The sequence below is a fragment of the Rhea americana genome, unplaced genomic scaffold (genome assembly GCF_003343005.1).
Source record: "Rhea americana isolate MKP2758 unplaced genomic scaffold, rheAme1 scaffold_165, whole genome shotgun sequence".
Lineage (NCBI taxonomy): Eukaryota > Metazoa > Chordata > Aves > Rheiformes > Rheidae > Rhea > Rhea americana.
In genome coordinates this window covers 1988281-2009481 of record NW_028185761.1, presented here as the reverse complement: position 1 = coordinate 2009481, position 21201 = coordinate 1988281, and the positions used below count along the sequence as shown (strand labels likewise).

At 43.3% G+C, this 21201-nt stretch overlaps 1 protein-coding gene across 1 annotated transcript in view; it reads left to right on the top strand.

Annotated features, from left to right (window-relative positions):
- The window catches only part of FCHSD2 (FCH and double SH3 domains 2), a 136149-nt gene that overhangs the window by 12816 nt on the left and 102132 nt on the right, over nt 1–21201 (top strand). Inside the window, exon 2 of the mRNA XM_085300568.1 lies at nt 19048–19093. Within this exon, the coding sequence (XP_085156694.1) occupies nt 19048–19093 (46 nt within the window). The remainder of the gene's footprint in view (nt 1–19047; nt 19094–21201) is intronic.

Genomic DNA, 21201 nt, shown 5'->3' with positions numbered 1-21201 from the left:
AGATCTTATTGTGAAGCCGGACACATCCAAGCACTCCAAAGTGAGCAAATGAATCTCCCTACTTCTGAAGTTCATCTGTTGACATTTTTGAACATTTTTTTTTTAATGTCCTAGATGTTCGAAATCAGTTGTGCCTTATSTTTACGTAGCCATGTTGGTGAGCTGCCAGCTTAGAGGCACCCTGTGTTAGCAAATACTTTCTGTTGTTATTGTAGCTTTTCATTCCAGAAAAATAGCCAGACACTTCCTCCTGCCCCCTCTCCCCAAAGAAAAGATGCTGTTTTCGTAAGTAAGATGTTTCCAATATAGTTGAATTACAAACTGACTCTTAATTCCCGGTTAAGCACCTGAGCTGTCTTTGCCCTTGGGGAAGATTATCCTCCGCCCTGCGTCCTGTTTTGAGGTGCTCGTAGTAGCTGGTGCTCTTGCAGGTAGTGAACAAGAGCAGGAAAARCCAGTGGCAAAAGAGAGGCGGCTTCTCTTGCACACTTAAATATCTTGTTCAAGGGGCTGGTTGGTGCTGTTGGCTTGAGTGAAGCTGAGTGGGAAAAAAAAAGGACTGCAGCTTCTCTTCCCCTGGRTAGGGAATGATCTGAGCAGGATGGGAAGGGAGGGGTTCCACTCAGAAGAACCTGCCAAGGTTAAATAGAAAGAAAATAATGCCATCATTTCAGAGAAGGAGACAAGCTGAGCTGGAAAAGAGACCGTTCAAGGACAGGCAGTGCCCTATCTGTCCTGGTGGCGAGTGAAATTAGAGAATACTAGAGGGTTTTTTCGTACCCGGCAGATACCCCACTTGTGGGAATCTAGCTGCCTTCACTTCTTTTCTTATTTCAACGATGACACCAAGTTCAGAAAGCGACGTGCATTCGCTGTGAAGGCTCCTGGTTCAGCGTCCCTCCTGCAGCTGCCTCCGGGTCGCAGCTGGCCCAGGGGAATCGCAGCTGAGCTGAGCAGCAGGGAACTGAGGGAATTTTCCATTGCCTATTTGGAGTAGGCTTTCTCTGTGGTAGGGATAGCTGGTTTTCCGTGGGGGGGGTGTGTGTAGACCACAGCCTGTAGTAGCGACACGCGATCCTGGGTGAGTTACTCTGGCAGGGAAAGGTTTTTGGTGAGAGGATGGTGGGTGGCAGGAGGAGGAGACGCGTTTCACAAGTCTCGATCACTGGATYGGATTCTTGCATCCAAGATACAAGCAGGCTAAATAGCTATTGAAGAACACGTGGACAGAAAATGTAAAGATGAGCATACCTGTACTTTCTTGTTACGACATCTGTGCACCGAAAAGCGTACCCAGCTCTGAGTAAGTAGCCAGATTGGTTCATCCGGCCTGGGGGRCGGCAGCCGCTGTTAGGGAGCTTCAGCCCGGTTGCTTTGGCGGAGCCACGAGCCTCTGCGCGCAGCGGGCTGAGGTGCGGGCACGTTTCCGTCCCGGCTGTCGTGCGCSCCGTCGCACCTGGGAGAGATGCGCAGCAGCGGCTTTCTGCGAAGTTAGGAGTCGCGTAGCAGCCGGCGCAGCGAGTGCGGCTGGGGCGTGAGCGGTGCGGGCCTGTTGCCTTCGCGCGCGCACCGCCGGAGAACGATATTTTAGCAGCAAAGCAAGCTGAGGTCTACAAATCCTAGGAAAAGTGAGGATTAGTTGCTTTGAGTTGCAGCTTGCGTTCTCGCGTTAAAACTTTATAAGGAATTCTCTGACTTTTTTCTGCGGGTATATTTTACAAATTGGACAACAGATTTGGGTGAACTATTACACTTTTTGACTTAAAGTATTGGAAGAATAATGTACATGTACTGCTAAGGTGTAGTGCAGTGGTGCTTAATGCAGAAAAAAGTTGTGGTAATTCTTATTAGTTGTGTAGTGTGTTTAAAGCATTAGCCATGAAAAGCGTTATTTTATGTCAATGATCTGGAAAATAAAACCTTGTAAAGCACATAATTTAAATATGAAGTGCATGTACTAAAATCATAGGTAAGAAAAGGAAGAAAGTCTGTGCACTAATTCTGAGTGGCACTGTCAAGATTCCTAAAATGTGACAGATGAATAGATAAAAATTGTAATACTCTTATTGCCTACCACAATACATTTTGGAGACCCAGCATAAAACAAGCTGTGTTAATGATGAAATATGTTTTCTCAGAGAGCTGTCAAGCAAATGGGATTCAAAGAAGTTCATTATATTCCTGTTTTCCAAAAACTCCAAGYGGGCTGAGTTATAATGTCTTAGTGCTTTTCTAAATAGGAAATATCTTGAATGTGATGAATTGGTCTTGAATAAGCTATACAAAGTAGCTTTGTATTTATCTAAATCATATGTCTTTTTATTGGTTTAGTTTCATTTGAAGCAAAAACTCACTAATCACTTAAAATATGCTTAAGTTGGGAAAACAATCTTCATATTGTACATACTAATACTATAATGATCTTTCGCTTTTGTGTGAAAGAATGAWTCAAATCTTCATGCGACTTTCTAGTTGGTTTTGTGTTTTTTCTTAATTCTGTTAAAGGGCAAACGCCGTTGTTTTAGCATTGTATTGCGGCTGGATGTTGGGTTTCTCAGATCACATTGCTTGACTACTCATCCTTTTCTGAGGCAAACCCTTGCCGCCTTTGGRTTTACAAGAATTCTCCGTATCTAGTGACAGAAGTGATTTTTATTTTAGCTCTGTTGCCYGTGGTGACTCATCCTAATCCTAAACTGTATAGTCATGTGATTTATAGTGTGTACATTGCTGTTTAAAGCTGTCGGGAATTTTTTTCTGTGCATATTGTTAGAGGAGCATTTTTCAGGCATGAGCTAAAGATATTTCATATATATGTATGTGTATATATATATACACACACACACATATATATGAATATATATATAAAAATAATATATGTGTGTGTGTGTGTGTGTGTATATATATATATTTTTTTTAAAAAAGGATTGCTTATCCTAGGCTGGATGGATTAGAGCATTTTAATGATGAACAAAACCTTAGTTCCAAGCTGAAACTTGGAAGAAAATTGCGYAATCATTTTTGATAGTTTTATGAAAGAAAAGCTCCTGACTTATTGGAAGCTCATGTGCTGCTAAAATAAATCCTTCTTAAACAGTCTGCTTGTGGGTTTGCACTACTGCACCAAGTATTTAAAGTATATGTTTATGTGTGTGTGTRTACATATATATACATATATATTTTAAATTGGGTAACTTTGAGTGTGTTTAAAAGTACAACATTAAAGAGCTTACGTTAAAAAAGTTACAGATGAATATGTTATAAACGTTACAGAGAATAYCCAAATACGTACTTACTGGCTTTTGCCGGTTTTGGGTAACTGGTGAATGTCCTGGTAAAAATGACAGCTTCACAGCACGTTRTACAAGGAATTCTTAGACTTCAGGTACATCGGTTTAATTATTGCCTGCCACCTGGAGCCTTATTTCTCAGTAAAACGGTTGAGAGAAACTACATCTTTGAAGTCTGCTGCTGCTCACTTCTCCTGGAGCGCCTTACGCCTTCTCCGGTTTAGTTACTCCAGTGTAAACTGGAACAAGCTTCTCCGCCCACCCAGAGCAAAGCCGACGAGGACCAGGATGGTAGCTGYGTTTAGAAACAGCTGTACTTTAAGGCAAGGATGAGGCTCAGTGATAGCAGGGTATCGTTTCAGAGTCTGCCTCTCTTCTTGGTTTTCGTAATTCCTCTGGAACCAATGCCTAGAAATTTGCTTTCCACTTCTGACAGTTCTTTTACATTTACCTTTTAAGAATTTTTCATTGAAATCCACGTAATCAGCATCTGTGGCCTGCCAACACCTGAGCTGGTGTTAGTTAAACTTTGTCCAAAGTTTAATTCCTTTGTCCATCGTTAGTTACCTGGGTCTTGCTTCTTGAGCAGAGGGCAAGATCAAGATGCTGAAGACTGCGTGAAACCTGCAGCAGACCAGTTGTAGATGAATTGTAGATGCAGGAAGGGCAGAAGAGTAGTCTTGACACAGTATCTAAATCAGGGAATCAAAGCTTTGCACAAAAGGCCTTTATTATACAGTATTTAGTGATTTAAGTTACAAGACGACCTCCCACGAAGTGGTTGAAACATTTCCACTTCTGTTTGCACACGAGAGAATTTTCTTTTAATGTCATTTATCCTAGTTGAAATCAGGTAGATATTTAAAGAATAGAAACGGCATRGGGCAAACTTCAGCAGAAGGTGGTTGGTCAGGAAGGGTGTATTTCTAATTGAGGTGCTGAGTTGGAGGCAGCTGGTGAAAGTTACTGTAAATCCTCTGTGTAGCAGGACAGGCGTAGGAAGAGGCGGTAGGATTCTTCAGAGTTGTAAAATGTTTTATAGTAGTTGAATCAACACAGGGATTTTTATATACCTGACGATAAAAGGGTTGGGGGGGAAGTTGTAACTTACGCTTGCTTGGGGAAAATTGCTGTTTGAAAATGGTGACGTGTTTTGCAGTAAAGAATTTATAGAAGAGAAAAGAGCTCCAATATATTACAGGATGTTTGAATTGTCAGTTAATACCATTCTGCGGGAACATCTAAAGCTGTTTTCAGAAGACCTGCCAGTTTTATTTAAGGTGGTTACAACTGAAGAGGAGACAGTACAAATATGCATGTTAGCAGCAAGTTTCAAACACAGCCACATTTTTTCTTTTATACTTGCCAGAGACCTGACCAGCTACACTGAGATAAGTACAAGTGAGGTATGACTTGCTGGTGAGCTGCAAGAACAGTGCCCTGCAGCAAGGATAGCCGAATTTTTTGGCTCAGCAAGCCAGGACTTCCTTGATGTTACAAGTATTTGTTCGTGAGAGCTRCAGGATGTCCTCCACACATCTGCTGCGAGCAGGCAGAACCCTGTAGTTGGTTTACGAGCAGGAAGTGTCACTGGCTCCTTGTGGTGAGTCACGGAGCTTCACTGTGGCAGAAGGTTAGGCTGCAGGTGAGGATGGTCTTGGAGTTTGTTCTTCTGGCTTTTATGCCTTCACAGCTGAGGGGAACTTGGGTTACCTGGAAATGATCACAGTAGTATGCTTCTGTAAAAACGTGGTTTGTTAAAGGCTTGACATGGAGGCCACATTTATGTTGCGTTGTGTTGCAGTGCTCATGCGGTGTAACAACTGCAAATCCTCCCTGCTTGCCTAGGGAGGAAGCCTGGTATTCATAACTTGCTCTAGGGAGTCCTGTCCAGACTAGTGRCAGATTGGGCTTCCATGACCACAAATGAAGGTCTGCACCAGGAGAAAGGCTTTCAGGAGAGCAGACTTCGGCTTGTTCATGCAATTGGTAAGCAGCATCTCCCTGGAAGCAGCCAGGAAGGGGAAAGACACCCTGATTATTTTATTTATTTATTTATTTAAGGAAGACATCTAGAGAGCTAGAGGTAAACCAAACCGTCCTGTTGTGTGGGGAAGCCAGGAACTGCAGCAGAAGCCCTATGTGCCTAAGCAAGGAGCTAAGAGAGGGCATGTAAGAGGTGAAAATAATAGCAGGCAGTAAAGCAGAAGTATTAAACCGTTGCTCGTCTGCTGATGGACAATATCAGTTGAATCTGCAACTYGTGAGAGAAATGAAGAGTAATAGAAGGGATGCTACAAGAATGGTAGTAGCACAACAAGTTCAGAGGCAGTAAGGGAGGCAGCCCAGTGATGGGTACTGTACTCAGTATTTTTTTTGTTGCCTTAGTCTTCACAGACGAAGTTTACTCCCAGACATCTGTGCTTAACACATAATTTGAGAAGTAAAACCAAGATGTGCTCTGATATGAATGTTGATGAATGCAGGTGGTGCAGAGCTTTCAGTAGGAAAGACAACAGTAGCAGTGCAGCAATTGCTCAAACTTCATGTAAAACTGCATGCACTGAGTGATCCAGACTTTTTGCTGCTTTCTAAAAATGTTGGTGAATGCCTTATTCTTTAACAAATAAATTTGGAAGGTAACAGTGTGCCTATGAAATAGTTGGCCTCCGAGAAGGACATCTGTTTTAATCAGGTGACATAAAATCATTAAACAAAGAGCATTTTATTTTTTAAACCTAACACAAAGGCAATTGTTAGCTTCACTGTAGAATCTGGGGCTTCGTGCTGGAGGACTGGCTGAAAAGGAAGCTGAAGTACTCTGTGTTAATATGGTTAAAAAATTGGTGATACCACTGAGCGGTACAGGTGGTGGTAGCTCTTGAACAAAATTAAGTGAGATGCTGCTTAGTTACCTCTAYCCTTCTCAGCCCTGATTCAGGGAAAAGCTTTCCATCAGCTAGTGGAGAATACTTCAGCAGACTTGTTCTTATTTTTCCAATACAGTTGGGCAGGCCTGTCCAGATGGGTGTGGATAGTTAAGCTCCTTTGCTCCRTTCTCTGAGCCGGCAGGTCTGTTATCTCAGATACTGCACTAATGCAGCTACAGAGTTTCCAAATCAGAGCTRCTGAATGTCCAGCTAGCTTGGACCAAGTTTAGGAAAGCCATCGTATTTGAATCAGGTGCCCAGGCCTGCCTATGGCTCTTGAAGCATACACTGTGTCTGTCTCACTCTGAACATTACTACTCTTTACCAGTCACTTGGCTTTATTTTCAAGCTATAGTCATGGCCATATGTCAAAATAGAAGTTAGATCTGTGTTACATTTGCTTGTAGTGTTAATGAACAATAGTGAATTGAATTGCTGGCACAAACTTAGTCTAAAGAACCAGACTGAAAATGAATAGTTTGGTAGATGAAGGGAGAGCAGTGCATGATGTCTACCTTGACTTCAGCAAGGCTTTTGACACTGTCTCCCGTAACATCCGTGTAAGCAAGCTCAGCAAGTGTGGGTTAGATGAGTGGACAGTGAGGTGGGTTGAGAACTGGCTGACAGGCAGAGCTCAGAGGTCGTCGTCAGTGGCGTGGAGTCTAGTTGGAGGCCTGTTGCGCCCCAGGGCATGTTAGACATGCCCTGGTGTTCCCCAGGGCTCAGTACTGGGTCCAGTCTTACTCGGGCTCACAGAATCACAGAATGGTTGAGGTTGGAAAGGACCTGTGGAGATCATTAGTCCAACCCCCCTGCCCAGGCAGGGTCACCTAAAGCACGTGACCCTTATTTATCAATGGCCCAGATGGAGGGACAGAGTGCCTCCTCAGCCAGTTTGCTGATGATGTAAAACTAAGGGGAGTGATTGATACCTCAGAGGGCTGTGCTGCCATTCAGAGGGACCTGGACAGGCTGGAGAGTTGGGCAGACAGGAACCTTATGAGGTTCAACAAGGGCAAGTGTCCTGCACCTGGGGAATAGCTCCATGCACCAGTCCAAGCTTGGGGCTGACCTGCTGGAGAGCAGCTCTGCAGAGAAGGACCTGGGAGTGCTGCTGGATGACAAGTTGACCATGAGCCAGCAATATGCCATTGTGGCCAAGAAGGCCAATGGTCTCCTGGAGTGCGTTAGGAAGAGTGTTGCCAGCAGGTGGAGGGAGGTGATCCTGCCCCTCTCCTCAGCCCTGGGGAGGCCTCATCTCGAGTACTGTGTCCAGTTCTGGGCTCCCCGGGACAAGAGAGTCTTGGAGCTACTGGAGAGAGTCCAGCATAGGGCTGCGAGGATGATCTGAGGGCTGGAGCACCTGCCCTGTGAGGAACGGCTGCGAGAGCTGGGCCTGTTCAGCCTGGGGAAGAGAAGCCTGAGGGGGGATCTGATCAATGTGTACAAGTGAAGTCCCTCCTGAAGGGAGGGTGTCAAGGGGATGGGGACAAACTCTTTTCAGTTGCCTTGTGTGACAGGACAAGAGGTAATGGGCAGAAATTGAAGCACAGGAAGTTCTGCCTGAAGGTGAGGGGGAATTTCTTCCCTGTGAGAGTGACGGAGCACTGGAGCAGGTTGCCCAGAGAGGTTGTGGAGTCTCCTTCTGTGGAGATCTTCAAGGCCCGCCCAGATGCAACCCTGTCTAACATGCTGTAGTTGACCCCGCTTGAGCTGGAGGGTTGGCCTAGGTGATCTCCAGAGGTCCTTTCCAACCTTACTGATTCTATGATGCTGTGAGAGTGACAGAGCACTGGAGCAGGTTGCCCAGAGAGGTTGTGGAGTCTTCTTCTCTGGAGATATTCAAAGCCCGCCTGGATGCAACCCTGTGCAACATGCTCTGGGTGACCGTGGTTGAGYAGAGGGGTTGGACTAGATGATCTCCTGAGGTCCCTTCCAACCTCAACTGTTCGCTGATTCTGTGACACCGTGATARAAGCATTGCTGTAAAATTCAGTTTGCAGGCTTTGTCCTATGTGAGCTTTTTTGGTGCACGAGTAGAACATTATTAGTATTGCTTGATGATCATTGGAGGCATGGTGGGCAGGTGGGAAACATGGTAGTGCTGCTTGCTAAAACTCCTGTGTGTACTGAGTTGAATGCGTTTTTATGATGTTTATCGCTGGCTCAGTCTTTTGTGATCTGCATATATTTTATAAGGTTAAAGAAACACCCTAAAAAACCTTAACAATGAAGCAGTTCTATATGAATTTTCAAGTTGCACTTTTTTTTTTTTATTATTTCAAAAGCGGGTAGCATCAGCTATTGTTTTATTTGAGACTGCAGAAGAAGGAAATGGATAACAAAGTGTCCAGACTGACTTACAAAGTTCTTAAAAAAACCACGCACAGCTGGTCAGAAGGCTGGTTATGATGGGGCTAAGCCAGTTTTAAGTCTGTTCAGCTGTTGMCAAATGGTTGTCTTTGGGCTGTGTGGCCCTTCAGGTCTTCCTCTGTGTTGGTGTTAAAGCATGTGCAGCCATGCAGCCTGAAAACCTTTTTTTTTTTGTTTTTTAAGGTTCCTTTTGATGCTGATTAGGTCCGCGATGACTTTGCAGCTCTGCAGCTGCTAATGCTGGCTCAAAGGGATGAGGACTGTGCTGCTGAGAGGACTGCACTGCCATTTTCGTGATAGCACAGAGCCTTATCCAAGGACGAACGCTGGTGTAATTCCAGTAGTCAGGAGTCCAGACTGAAGTCACTGCCTGACTTCCATAATACTGAATTTGTTCCCGTGTTTTGCAGTACATGTAGCTTTGATAGTGCAGCAGCAGTGAACTTGTTTCGGCTTACCTTTAGCTGGGTGGTAAGCGAAAGAAGGGTAATTGCAAAGCTGATAGTGGCTTTATATGCTCTAGGTAGTGAAATAGTTTCGTCATTACGTTCTGGGCCAAGCTGGTGTATTATCTTATGATTATATGCATTTTCTGCGTTTAGGGGAGACGTTCTTCTTAGAAGAAGGCAAGTCGGTCTTTCGTGTAATTACGTGAACTCCCCAGCCTACRAAAGTGTCTGAATTTAAAGCCGTGGGTACTTTGTGATGAAAATCGCTTCTGATSGGTCTGCCTCCGTTGTACATGTAGTGTTTTAAATTGCCTCTTTGAAGCGGTGTGTTGTTTTTTTCTTTGTAGAGCCATGCATGCACCTACCTGGTGTAAAGAAGCTAACAGGAGACTCCTTGTTATTAGAAATATGTTTCTGTTTTTAATAACCTGATTTATTGCRCTCAGGTTGCTGCTAAGACTTCTAAGTGTGTGTATAGCTAAGTGTGAATTATGAATGTGTGCATAAATAATTTCAGAAATAGAGGCTTTTCTGTAAAACAGTTTATTCTTCAGTCACTTGGAATTTTATGCAAATTGTTTTAAAGGCCTAGGTTGTGGTAATTCTGTTTCGTATAAACAGAAACATGAGAAAAGGAGGCTATTCTTACACGCAGCCTTTCAGAGTCTCTTCATGATGAAGAATTTTGATGGATTGAGGCTCCAGCTATGTCTGCTTTGTCTCTGCTGGACACGAAATGTGAATATTTATAGTGCTTGTTCCCATATACTAGTATTCCTGAAGCATCTCATTAGGTATGCAGCAGCTAGTGCTATATTTTCTCAGCAATTATTGCCAGCTGCTGTCCTAAACTGATTTATGTTGATGATTTCTGTTAACTGAAGTACCTTTAAACTGAATTGTGTCTTTGTTAGCAACACACCTATTTTTAAATTAAAAACTAGGTGAAAGCACTTGTTTAATTGTGTAGTATTTATTCACTGTGGTACATTTTTTTGCATTTTGCATTACTGGGGAAAGTGGAATGAGTTAGCTTTAATGTTTTAAATTCAAATTTCTTCAGTAGTTTTGCCTATACAGAGAATTTAAAATGTATGAAACATGTAAATTGTAAAATAAGAGGGACTTTATCTCTTTCTGTAGAGGCATACACTGATTTAGAGACCAACAGGCAGGGATTGATTATTTTTGATGTGTAATTGCAACRTGCATTCTTCTGGGTCCAGCGGAGATTTTTTTATTAATGGTTGCATTACTCCATAATTCTGCGCCCATTTTCATTCTGAACTTAATTGAACATTCGTATTACCTTTGAAAATCATGTGTGTCCAGACCAAAGCAATGAATTAAACCTGCAAACAAAAATTTCAGCATTSCTAAAGAAATCCTGTTTTGCTGCAACAGGAGAAAATATTTTGAAACTTTCCTCCTCAAGTATTTTGGGACTGTTTGCCTTTTGACTTGGTGATAAAAAGTGGAATTGCAGAGAATATTTTAGTGCAGCTGTAACCACATACAGATTTAACTCTTTCTCTCTATTGAGCATTAGTTATTTCACCTTTGAGGTGTTCAGATTTTTCTTCTGSTATGCTGTGCCTTTCGCTTAAGGATGCATGTGCTCGCAGTGAAGTTGGCAGGAGGGTGCAGCAGTTACCTACGAGATGTAGCGGTTGGTGCAGYGGTTTCCAGGCTGCTTCTAGGAGCCTGTGGCTTGCTGCTGTTGGGGAGGTTTAACTTCCACCAGCTTGACCAGGCCACTTCTCTTGGCTGTTCCTGCCTGAGGAGTATCAGATCTTCCACAGCACACGYTGAACAGTTTAGGAAGCTGCTCTATAGCTAGTAGTGTGGAGCACAGCTAACAAGGGTAGCAGATGGCACAGCAGGAGCCCAAGGGAGGCCAGAAACTCTGCTCAAGACAGTGAAGGACTGCTGAGACTGGGCAATGGTGGTGTTGGTGCCCTACAAGGAATGGTCCCCAGCATCAGTGGGAGCAGCTACTCCAGGCACAACAGATGTGTCAACCCAGATGGAGCTCCAGAGGGAGGACGTGGCTGTCTAGGTTTTGGGCCGCAGGGTTTCCCTGCTGCAGGGGTCACCAGCGGTTTCCCCTATGAGAGATGCTCTCTGGTCAAGCACTGAGTTGCCACCTGCGAGCTGTGGAAGGAAGTGAACAGACTGGTTACCATCAGGATGGATGAGCAAGGAGCTGCAGAGACAAGAGTCTGAGCCCTGTGGTTCGTGAAAAGGGGGCCAGTTAGAAACTGTACTCAAAGAAGTGCTATACTGAGACTCCCAAGATGAGGGAGACAGGAAACTTGTGGTTTCTGACAACAGGAGGAAGGCTCCATTCTCTGCCTCCAGATCTGTGGTTATGGAACAAGTGAAGAAAAACAAGATACCAGAGCTAGCTGAGCCTGAACCAAGTGTCCACAGTGAGAGGAGAAAGCAGGTGATAGTCACTGGGAACTTCCTCCTGCAGGGAACGGAGGTATCYGTGTGCTAAGCTGGCTTGATGTCTTGAGAGGTTTGTTGTTTGCTGGAGGCTTAGATCGAGGATGTTGCAGCGTGACTACCAAGGGGTATCTGGCCATAGGACTAGTACCCCAAGTGGACCCCAAAGAGGCAACCTTGARCATGTAAAGAGTGACCCCAGAACTCAGGGGGCAAGGGTGAAAGGCCTGAGGACCTGGGGGATGTTCCCAAGCCTTRCAGTAAAGGAGAAAGGCTGGGTAGTAGTGAACACATCCGGCAGATCAACACCTGGCTGCGTGCATAGTGTTGCAGACAGAGCTTTGGATTTTGCAAATGTGAGAGCCTCTTCAAGGAGCAAGAACTGCTGAAGAGGGATAGGATCCATCTGACAAAGTGTGTGGAGCAAGAGCAGCATTGCCAACAGGCTAGCGAACCTAGTGAGGAAGGCTTTAAGCTAGGCGTGTTGAGGGAGGATTGCCATAACCTGAAGTGAAGTGAAGGCATGGGGTATAGTGAGGAAGCGTCSGGGGACCGTGTGCTGGGAGAGGCTCTGGTGGTTCCCTAGTGAGAGCAGCGTGGCTGGGGATCTATCTTGGGAGCCTGTACCTGGATGCGTGCGGCCTGGGSAGCAGTCAGGAGGAATCGGAAATCTGTGTGCAGTTGCAGAGGTGTGACCTTCCTGGCAGTGCAGAGATGTGGCCAGGTAGCTCACCCTATCGTCTTTGAAAGGTCGTGGCAGTCAGGGGAGGCTCCTGATAACGGAAGAAAAATGGTAGATACTACTCTCGTTTTCGAGAAGGGCTAGGAGGAGGATTTGGGGAACAACAGGCTGACCAGCCTTACCTTAGTTTCTAGGAAAATTATGGAGCAAAAGCTTCCAGAAGCTATTTCCAGGGACTTGAAGGACTAGAAGGTGATTGGGAACAGCCAGTGTGGATTATGAAGGGCAAATCATGCCTGACCAACTCGATTACTGGGTGTGCAGACAAGGGGACAGCAGTGTGTGCTGTATTTGTTGACTTTAATAAGGCCTCTGACGCAGTCTCCTGTAGCACACTTACAGCCACATTGGGAACGTACGAACTGGATAAGTGGACAATGAAGTAGGAGGAAGATTGGCTGGACTTCCCAACTCCAAGAGTGGTGGACAACAGTACAAAGTCCAGCTGGCAGCTGGGTGTCACTCAGGGATCAGTACTGGATCAATACCGTTTAAGACCTTTATTAACAACCTGGATGATGGGATGGAGCACGCTCTTGGCAAGTTCATGAATGTTATCAAGTTGGAGAGAATAATCAATAGATAAGCTGGAGGCAGGGCTGTGTTCCCRGTGGCCTTGACAAGCTGGAGAAGTGAGTTGGCAGGAACCTCACAAAGGTCAACCAAGGCAAATGCCAAGTCCTGCTCCTGGGACCCACTGACGTTGTRTGATGGGATAGGCTGGAGGTGCCTGGCTAGAGAGCAGTGTTGCCRGCAAGGACCTGGTGGCCACATGTTGCCCCTGAGTCAGTAGTGTGCGTTTCTGGCAGCATCAGCCAGCCGTGCCCTGGGCAGTAGCAGCAAGAGCATGGCCGGCAGGGCCAGGGCGGTGATTCARCCCCTGTGGGACTGATGAGGCCACGTCTGGGCCCTGGGTCCTGTTTGGGGCTCCCCAGTAGCAGGCAGATGGTGGCAGGCTGGAGCGAGCCCAGCACGGCCCCAAGYTGGTTGGGGCTGGCCAAGAGGCCAAGGGGACAGCTGGAACAGGGAGCTTCCTGTTAAATATAAGAAACATTTTCTTTTTCCCCTCTGAGAGTGGTCAAACCCTGGAAGAGGGCCCAGAGTGTGGTGGAATCTCCATCCTTGGAGATGTCCAAGCCTATCCTGGATSTAAGTTGTCCCTGCTTTGAGCAGGGGGTTGGAGCAGAGACCCCAGAGGTCCTTCCCAGCCTCAACTATGCGAGGGTTCTCTGAGTTTCTGTCACTGTTTTCTTCCTAGCAATTAGTGTTGCTCAACAGCTGAGGGYTTAYTTATATCTCWTATGCTGGATTTTGATCGGACGAGGGTATCGGGCCTGTTTGGGCTGATCAGGTTGCTATTCCTTTGACCTGAAACAGTTCTTGACTAGCCCAAATGTAGATTGACTTCCCCTCTCCACCACCAAAAAAAAAAAAAAAAACCAGTTAAAAGTTCAGACTGTTGGAGGGAACTTGTAATAGCGGTGAGGAATACCAAAACACATTTCCATGCCATTTTGTACATAACTATTTCAGGCGTGTGTACTTCACCATCAGGGGCCCCTTCTGACATCCATATATTAGRATGAATTTCCATTGCATGGAATAAATACCTCTCATCRTGGGAGAAGGCATTCTGGGTCTGTYGTTTAGTGGAAGCAGGGACTTGCTATCTAAACATTGTATGAGTGTGATTAAAATACAGTGTTAAAAGGGCAGTTGCCTTTTATCTTGAAAAAGCAAAAAAAAATGTCATTATTCACTGGTTCATGCCATTGACTGCTGGTGAACGGATTCAGGTATGCTGGAAAGTGCTCTGGGATACTTAGGTCAACTTAGTTGGAGAATCCCAGGTAGGGCGAATGGATCTTTTAAACCGAATTTTGAAATTACCTTAGTCATCTTCATATAATCAGAACAAGCAAACRTCCCGTGTTCCTCCCCATTCCTGCTGTCGCTTTACTGGAGCTTTACGGTTCTGCTCCGTTGATCCGTCTCCGTTGCCGCTTCCAGGCGGGTTGCGCTGTGCCGACTTGGTGAGACCAGCCGCTGGCAAAGCAGGGAGGAAATACTGCCGCCGTCACTTTTTGCTTCTATTGGCGATACAGCAACCTGTATGAAAAGGATTAAAGAGAGACTTCGGGGAGTAATTTTAGGAGTTCCACCTCTTTTTCTGCTTTCCAGAACAACAATAAGTATGTGTATGTATAAATCTTTCCTCCTCCTTCCTTCCCCTTCCAAACTGGTGGCACTGGAASTGTCGCTCTGTTGGTCCGGAGAAGTCTGGTCAGAGCCGAGCCCGACGCTCCGGCATTTGATGCCACTTGCTTACRCTAGTGTAGCAGTTGTGGGTTCTCTTAAGACCAGGTCGGTAAAACAAAGTGCATTTTTTGAGTAGTCTAGTATTTTTGGATGTTTCAGATACTAGCTTGCAGTTCATACAGCTATGTAAAGCACCAGGAAACATGCAAGCATTTATATTTTTCCATTAAAATTCCTAAACAATTTATCAGAAGGGCCGTAGCGCCTCCCCCCCCCCCCAGCAAGCGTTAACACAAACTGCTAATGCTGAGCGAGTTATGCCTGTTTGTCAGTTAGTACATCTGTCTTTTGACCGTCATGACCATGATTTTGCAGACAAACACACTCCAAATGTGGTTCACATCAGTGCTTGGCTCACTGCTGAACTTCTTAGCCACTAACTGCAAGTGCATTTACTGTGTGCGAATGCAGCGCTGTGTTTTATTTAAGAGAATGGTACAGGAAGTGTCTGCTTATGTTCAGTTTATTTATATAGTTTTCCAGATGTAGCTAAATTAACTTTTTAATATATACTGTAATGCACTTTAAAATTTTCATTATGGCACTGTATTTAGCCAGTTTCACTGTGCAATGTGTGTTCTTCAGCCTTTGCATAATTTGGTAATCTTGGCGAGAGCATTGTCTTAATGCATGTATGTATTAATGTATGTATTTTTAATTTTTCCTTAGAAGTGAGAGCTTTAGACATGCTCCCCCCCCCCCAAAGTGGACAACCTCGTAGGTTGAGCCTGCCCATCTCTCCGTCGCGGGGTTTCCTGAAGCATCGTTCTCCGCTGATCTGACTCCTCACTTCACCGTACTAAGCTTATTTACAACAAAAAACGTAAAAGCTACTTGAATGCTTACTCACATCTGTTGTTTTAAATGGGGGACTGATACGAGTGATTTAAATACTCAGCAGTGGTTTGAATTCTTTTTGGGGAATTTAAAGTGACAGGTATGATTCAGCATTAGTAGAGGCAGCGTTAGCAGAGCTAGGATGAAAGTAGGTGTAGTTTTTCTTTCTCTGCCCCCTTTACTGTTCCACTGTTTCACAGAGCCTGAAGCAAAGTTAGATCATCTGATCTCATTTCTTTGATACCACAGAACATTAGGTTTCATGTAGATATTTTTTGGCATATAAAAACCTTATGAATTAAAGAAGACCAAAGAACTACAGACTTACTCAGCCTTGCTACGCGTCTTAGAGTCTCTCATCCCGGGTCAGATGCCCAGTAAAGAGCGGGAGGCAGAGAAGGAGATGAGCCGTGTCCCCGTAGACAGCAGAATAACCTCCACCCCCCTCCTCCGCAGATATTCTCGTGAGTATTTAGTGGGGAAGAGAAGTCCTTCCCAACCCCGCGCGTGATCCTTACCGTCAGCCGAACACGACAACTGATCGCGTAGGAGAGACTGGTCTCGCTGCTTTGGCTTCCTGACCAGTTGCTGACGTTKCAGAGGACAACCCTTCTCCTCTGCAGATTTTCTCTAGCTGCTCGTGCTTTGGAAAGAACATTCCTTTATAATCCCTTCAGGATTATGTTTATTCTGGTGCTGCAGAACAGTAAACCGTGCAACTTTTGGTAGGCAGCAGCATGCGAGGGGATGGTGTGGGTGGCTAGCGTTGCCTCTCCATTTTTAAGTCGTATTTATTGAAGCCACTGAAATAGTTCACCCGAGCGTGACTTTTCCTTTGGGCTTGCAGCAGCCTCCCCAGCARCAGGTCCTATTAAAGACAGACACCTGCTCATGCTATAGGTGTGTGATAGAATAGCATTTTTTTTTAAATAGCAGCCTCTTGTCCCGATGGTAAGCATGGTAATTTCTTTCTTGCTTTCTTTTTATTTATTTATTTATTTATTTTAAAAGACTAAATCGGGACATCCCACAATATGAAGTAGTGGAAATGCCATTCTTAAAAGTGGGAAATGGTCATAGCTTGATTATATTCACTAATACTGTTGAATTTGGTTACATTTCTAAGACTTCAACTGCTTTTGAAATATTTCTAATGAGACAAAAGAGGTAGGCGTACTGCACGGGTTAACGTTTGTAGAAATAAGCTTAGTGAGTTAATGTTTGTTTAGGTTAAGAATAAAATCCCAGCTTTGCACATAAAATCTAGACATGCACATGAACATTTTCAGGTTTCCCAAGAGAAAAGAAAATAGGATGGATTTATCATTCTGCTTTTTTTCCTACTTGAAATTATTTTCTCCTGGGAAATTTGCCTACGTAAGTCTCACATTTCTTCAGGTTTTGTAATACGTTTATGGTTGTCATAAAAGGATTCCTGTATAAACTGTCCTGAGGTTAAAAACAGCTTTGTGTTTGACTAATCAAGGGAAATGCAGTCACAAAGCGACCGAGAACACCAGCTCCAAGGAATGCAGATGGCTGATCCCGTCAGTCTTGCAGAATTTACTGTTTCCTTGATTCACCAAAACATACATCAAACGCAAATTTAAGTAATATATAAATTGAATTATGTGTTGTCTCACAATCCTTCTTGTAATACTCAGTTTAAAATTCAGAATAAAATCTAAAATCATTCTGAAATGTTTCTAATTTATGGAGCTGCTACTGTACAATACGTTTTCTTCATGCTGGAACTTGCAATCGTGCCAAATCCGAGTCCAAGGTTTCTGCCGTTTTTCCGGCTAAATTTGATTTGCATGGTGTTTTGTGATTCTATACCAGGGCCGGTTGAATGCTTTTGTTTTTCTTCTCTGGTGTAAACCTTTTAATACAGGAGGTTTCTGGAGGATATCTTAAGCTTCCAGCTTGTCACAATTATTGTTATCTAATTAGTTTAAGCGGAATTTGTTTTGAATAGAGAAAACCTCATGGCGAAATACACTGCTCCGTATCCAGTTTTGGTATACATTAACTAAGGTATTTCTAACAGTTAGCTGTGATTATACATTTCCAGATAGGATTGGCTGAGAATGAGAAAATAACTGCCTTTGGCAGCAAGTCTTCCCAGAATTACATTTCAAAGGCAGCTGCTTATTTTCTTTTATCTTCTCAATATTGATAACATTTCAGGTATTGCTAATTATTCCTGAAGTCATCTATACTTCCAGAAGAAAAATAAGGATGTTTTTCCTTCTTTTTGAGAATATTTTGGCTTTAGGTGTGCTTCCTGAAGTAGTTGGGATATTGGACTTAGGTTCTAGGAGAACCTAAAATAAACTATTTGGTAATATTTGATTAAAATATCTTGGCTGCTTTACAAAGTAGGTTCATTTATAAGCATGTCGGACAGCTTAACCTCTTCGTGTAGAGGTGTTTCACGTTGCGCRGTAGTGCAGGCTCTTACACCCACCTGAGCTACGAGGGGGATTTTGGGAAGCTGGGACGTAATTGCTGGAGCTGGGATATGGCCAGCTCTGCGGGGCCATCATTAAATCTCGGAAGGGATTCYGGAGAATCTGAAACGGTTACAATTTGTTTAGACTTCTGTTTTATATCCCCCTAGGAAGTCCGCGTCTGTAGCGCCCTGTCGGTGTGCGCGCGCTCTTCATGGGTGAAACGGGATAAACGGGAACAGAAGGAGCCTGTCCGGGATGGCTTTTGTTTGTATTTATTGGTGTTAACCCCGCTAAAAGATATTCCCGAGGTTTTTTTACTTTATTAGTATGTCACCATAATTAATGTGCAACGAATTTAAATGGAATTAGATTTTCTTTTGCTGACGGCMTGCCCTTAGGCTTAGCCAAAGTAGTTTATAGTACAGCTTGAAGAAAATTACTGTGCTTTCGACATTCAGCGGGTAAGAAGGGAATAGCTTAAGCTAGCAGAGCACCTGGAGGAAGAGCCTTGATGTGTCCGGATAGCTGAGCCTTCTCCCTGATGTAATTGTGAGAGTGGATTGAAACCTGCATCTCAGATGCATCGAGATGGTACCTCTCGCAGGCTTCTACCCGGGAGTACAGCGGTGACGTTAATGTAGAACGACATGCTGTGGTTGGCACCATTTGAGTTAAGTGGGTCTGATGTGGTGGAGCTGTATTAACGAGTAAATGAGGGTATTGCTGTGGGATAACAAGGATTTAAAGTTAAGGGTGGTGACTAGAACCGTTAATCAGATATGTCCAGTTGCTGTTGAGGAAACATGGGTTTCCTTATTTAAAAAGAAAAAAAAGWCAATTTAGATGTATAAAAACCAAATTCTTTTCTAGGCCACAGAATTCTTTTCTTGGCCATACCAATACAGAGYTGACGAGCCTTCAACAAAGCAAACAGTATTTACACTGGTAGTCCTGGGAACTGAATTTATCCAATAAAACTTGGAAGTTCGAGCTCTGCGTATGTGAAGTCCACATGCAGGAGCTGCTAGGCAACTCATATACAGTTGTCAAACGATTCTGCTTGCTTTTTGTTCCTCCTTTAACCATAAAGACTGTCCAGCAGAATAGCTGAGCTGAACCGATAGAAAACCCTTTTAAGTAAATTACAGTATTTGTAGTGTATTGCTGTATGTATTAATGGATTTTTTTTCTTTTTTTCAGAGCATTCAGTCAGAAAAGAGCTGCAATCGAGAAGGAGTATGCGCAGGTAGGTTCTGGAATAACTTTACAGTGCATGCTGTCATTCCTTGAGGAAGTTTACTCATTAGCCCTCTTTCCACGGTGTATGTTTTTTCATTTGCCCTTTTCGTAAGCTAGTTAGTATGAAAGTATCTGCTGGGATTCTGAATCAACAGTTTGGCGTTTTTTGGACTGGGCTTATGCTGTGTTTTCTTGAACATTTGACTTGATGAAGCTCTTAGGAAAAGATTAATTTTTTTTTYCARATTTTTTAAAAGTCAAGTCTTTCAGGTTTTTTCAGAAGTTAGTGTGAAAACTGTGTAAAAAGTGAAATTAGGTCAATTATTGGACAGTAGATGTGTTTTATCATCCATACTCCAAAATGAACTTCTATTCAAATCCTTCAGTTAGCCCAGTTTCACATTCATCTGAAGTAAAATCAACCAGATTTGGTCTAATGCTTGCGATAGGGAGCAGAATAAATTTTGATGTGTTTGTGGGAAAGGAAGGAGGATTTTTTTTTCTTCCTCCTTTTTTGCAAAATTAGAAAGCATCTAATAAGGAGCAGCTGTCTGCTTAATTTACAGTAAGGGTTCTTGGAGCTTAGGTCTAAGTACCACAAATTAAAGATAAATTAATGTACTTCTAAATAGATTAAAAGTAGAATAAGATATAAGTGAGGGAACTTGAGAAGTTCAGTATACAATAAATACAACAGGAGATGTACCTACCTTTAAAACTGTTGATGATGGGGCAGCAGTAGAAGTAAAACTCAAAAATAAAAGYTGTCACTAACATGTTTCCGAACCTGTTTTGTTGGCTGAAGCATCCTTTTAGTCATTAGTACTATATCATCCACAAGCACATGCAAAATGACTGTCGTCTTTGGGTCAGACTTTACTATGATTTTTATGAAAAACAATTTCTGTATACTTTAAAACTATGCTACCCACATTTTACCAATCCTAGATTTTCTACTGGTGATCTCAGCCTAAAACACAACTGAAAATACTTAGCAAGTCAAATGAAAATTTTACTGAACTTAATCCAAAACTCACAGTTTTTCTTAAAGTCTGTAGTTATTGGCGCTCCCACACTTTCATTGTACTTGAATTTACATAGATTGATCACATTAGCAGCTGCACTCAACTTGATTAAATATAGCAATTTTTCAATTGCAGAATCAATAAATGCTTAACGAAACTTTGATTAAAACTGTATATTCTTTAGTGGTTGTGTAATGACATTGTAGGGAATTTAAGATCAATTCTTAACACATTTTTCTTGCATGTAAAAGTGTGCTGCTGTGACAGACATTTTTAGCATTCAGTGCATTTAGGGAGATGTCTTGGTACATTGGAAAAATAATTCAGATTCTCAGATTTGGATGGCTTGGTGTTAACAACAGAGGCTTTCAGATATTTGCATTTAAAAAAAAAACCCAAATTCCAGCAATACAGCTGCAACATTTGAGATTCATTGAATGACTGCTTAAATGAATGAAGTTTTGTGGGATTGCTTCCTCAGTTTGGTGATAAGGGTGCAACTCAAGAATAATGTTGGATGTTTCTTCTTGGGCTGTAGAGGGATTTCTGTTTTCGAGATGGCAGCAAAATTTGACATAAAGCCTTTTGGTGAGAAGCTGTAATCAGAATAAATGTGAAGTAAATGTAACAGTGGGAGGTTCCATTTAAAAGAGTTGTAGAAAGAACGGGAAATTCTCATTCGCTAGTTTTTGAAGCAGATTTTCTAAACCTGTTCAAAGATTCTCTTGCTGGATGTCCAAGTGTCCTTTGTCACCGTGGAAAACTCATATTTAATTTATGACTTCTTTGGGCAAGCTTAAAAAAAAAAGGAAGGGTGAGCAGTAAAAAAATGGATTTCCCGTAGCTTTTCAAAACCAAACTTTACTAAAAAARATTGCGTGCTGATTCGCTGTACTCGGGTGCCAAGTTTCTAGCCAGTGTGCTTTTCCGTGGAGAGGGAACCTGCGCGAACACCACGGTTTAATGTTTTTAATTTATCCYTGATCGCAGGGTAAGCGGCTTGGATGTATGTGATGAATTACAGGAGCTGTGCGTAAATGAGCCTACGGGACACTTTATCGAGGGCTTTCTGCCGAGTCCGCTTACCTGC